Raw genomic sequence first — 2,457 nt, 5'->3', positions numbered from 1 at the left:
GGAAGAGACAAGCCTCCAGGGCCTTCAGCCTCTACGCCAACATCGACATCCTCCGGCCGTACTTCGACGTGGAGCCCGTCCAAGTGCGAGCCAGGTGGGCACAGGGGGCCAGGGCTGCTGTCCCCTCCGAGCGAGCAGGCAGGGGTGGGTGTCAGCCCCGCAGGAAGGCTCACTCACGTCTGGGGTAACATGCTCTGCGTTGTCCCACTCTCTGTGGTGAGGTCCCACGGGTGTGCTGGCAGCCCTGGTGCCCAGCATTGCTGCTTGGGGCAGGAGAAGGGGCTCTGGGGCATTCTCAGCATTTTAGTACTTGTCTGCATTATGTGGCTTTTGTTGGGTTCGCAGCACAGCTGTTGGCCAAGGAAGCAAAGTTTTGTGAGCCTTTGTAAAGGAAGTTGCCTCTCCTTCCTGCTATTATGTCAATGATCTCTTATCCCTGAGTGGATCCCTAAACATTGAATCCACCCCCCAGCTAAGTTAACCCACTGACTGTAAGGTTTTTCTCCCTTAGTGACCTTATGTGACCCTTTAGAAAGAATGTCTGTCCCCAGGGCCTGTGAACACAGCAGCAAACACTGGTGTATGGGTGTATGGGATCTTTTACTTACAAAGCATTTTGTTAACCATCCTGTTGTCCTTCCTGCTCCTGTTGTTGTTCCCTGCTTTGCTGTGATACAGACTGCTGGAATCCATGATTCCCGTGAAAATGATTAATTTCCCACAGGTGAGTTCCCTTGTGCTGAATCAGACTCTGTGACCAATTGAATGTCCCACAGACACCTTGTAAAACTGAAGTAGTCCATGTTATTAAGGACCTGAGTTTGCTAGGTGTTCATCTCCCTGGAAATGTTGGTGACCCTTTTCCTGTGGTTGTTCCAAACTTCACTGTGCTCTCACCTAATCTTAGTTGATAAACTCATGCAAGGCACTTTTCTCATTGCTTAAGGGTGGGGACCCTGGTGTTCAGGAGCACTAACCAAACTTTCCTCGTCTGTCTCTTCCTGTAGAAGATTGCAGGTGAGCTGTATGGACCCCTCATGCTGGTTTTCACCCTGGTGGCCATCCTTTTGCATGGGATGAAGACCTCGGACACCATCATTGTACATCAAGTCTCAGTGATAAGCTGTGGTTTGACTTGGGCTCTGGATTGCTGAAGTGACACTAGAAACAGAGAGGAAACCTCTCTCTTTCATAACTAGATAAACATCTTGCTGAAAAGCAGATTGGTTTCAGGAAGAACCTTTCGCTTTGGGGGTGGGAGGGAGGAGGCACCAGAAAGTCTTGATGGGAGAGCTGGTGTGTAGAGGTGATGTGGCACCCTGAATGCTGCTAGCCAGCCATGTGATAATGCCTAGAAAGGCTCGGACTCTCAGGTGAAGTTTGGATGCTGGCAGGTCACCTCTTTGAGTTCTCCTCCTCCTGATGCTGTCTCCACAGAGGGAAGGCACACTGATGGGCACAGCCATTGGCACCTGCTTCGGTTACTGGTTGGGTGTCTCGTCTTTCATCTATTTCCTGGCATATCTCTGCAATGCCCAAATCACGATGGTGCAGATGCTATCACTGTTGGTATGTACAGATGGAGCCACCCTGAGATGTGCATTGTGTTCCAGCACAACCTTTTCCCAAAGAACGTGAAAAGTCCTTGTGCTTGTAAATCATTGGTCCCAGGTAACTGCACTGGGATAACCTGGAATTCCAGGATGCTCTTCTGACCTTCCCCATCCCAGGCACAGCAGCAGTACAAAGAGGCAGTTCCTTCATGCAGCTCTCCTGCTTTGCACTTCCTAATTTGAAAGCCTGATGGTAAAAATACAGGAGGCTCCAATTTCTCAGGAATTGGAGGATCTTTCATCTGTTTCCCAAATTGCTGTAATTTCTGACATGCCCGTGAATCTTTCAGACAGATTATCTGAGTGTGAGCTGCTCTTAAAATTGTTGTTCTGGTTGCCCCTTTGGCAGTGAATGAGTGATTTGTGAGGTGAAGTGTTGCAGGAATAGGCTGTTCGTGCTCTTGCTCAATGGCCTTTTGTGTGGGACTGAGCTCATAACATGGACATTCTTGTTTTCTCAGGGCTATGGTCTTTTTGGACACTGCATCACTCTCTTTGTCACCTATAACATCCACTTCCACTCCCTCTTCTACATCTTCTGGTTGGTTGTTGGTGGACTTTCTACACTACGAATGGTAAGGGACAGGCAGCCTGGTGTCCTCCTCTTCTTGGGATTAAAAAAGGGGAAGGAAACATGGTTTGCTTTCTTTTTCCTGGGCCTGGCTGTTCATTTCACAGCTAGTTGGGCTGCAGTGAAGAACAGCTTGATATTCCTTCATCATTTGGCCACTGATGTATGCAGGTGCCACTTGGATTATTGTCCTCACTCATTCTGACAGCTGCAGGAGGTTTACTTCCTTACATCCATTGCTGCTGTGGGGAGTCATGCCTGAGCATCCTTCAC

General features: G+C 49.0%; 1 protein-coding gene across 1 annotated transcript; it reads left to right on the top strand.

The window, feature by feature from the left end:
- Nucleotides 1-5: 5 nt before the first annotated feature.
- On the top strand, nucleotides 6-2,188 carry YIPF3 (Yip1 domain family, member 3; the record flags this gene model as incomplete). Its single annotated transcript, XM_009083320.1, has 5 exons — nucleotides 6-94; nucleotides 679-724; nucleotides 1,008-1,100; nucleotides 1,438-1,569; nucleotides 2,075-2,188. Coding segments are annotated over 5 exons (474 nt in total), but the record flags the coding sequence as incomplete, so codon positions are not given.
- Between the last annotated feature and the right edge of the window lie 269 nt (nucleotides 2,189-2,457).

The sequence above is a fragment of the Acanthisitta chloris genome, unplaced genomic scaffold, assembly GCF_000695815.1.
Source record: "Acanthisitta chloris isolate BGI_N310 unplaced genomic scaffold, ASM69581v1 C16790813, whole genome shotgun sequence".
Classification (NCBI taxonomy): domain Eukaryota; kingdom Metazoa; phylum Chordata; class Aves; order Passeriformes; family Acanthisittidae; genus Acanthisitta; species Acanthisitta chloris.
The sequence above is the reverse complement of the archived record's forward strand: the minus strand, read 5'-3'. Positions and strand labels throughout refer to the sequence as shown.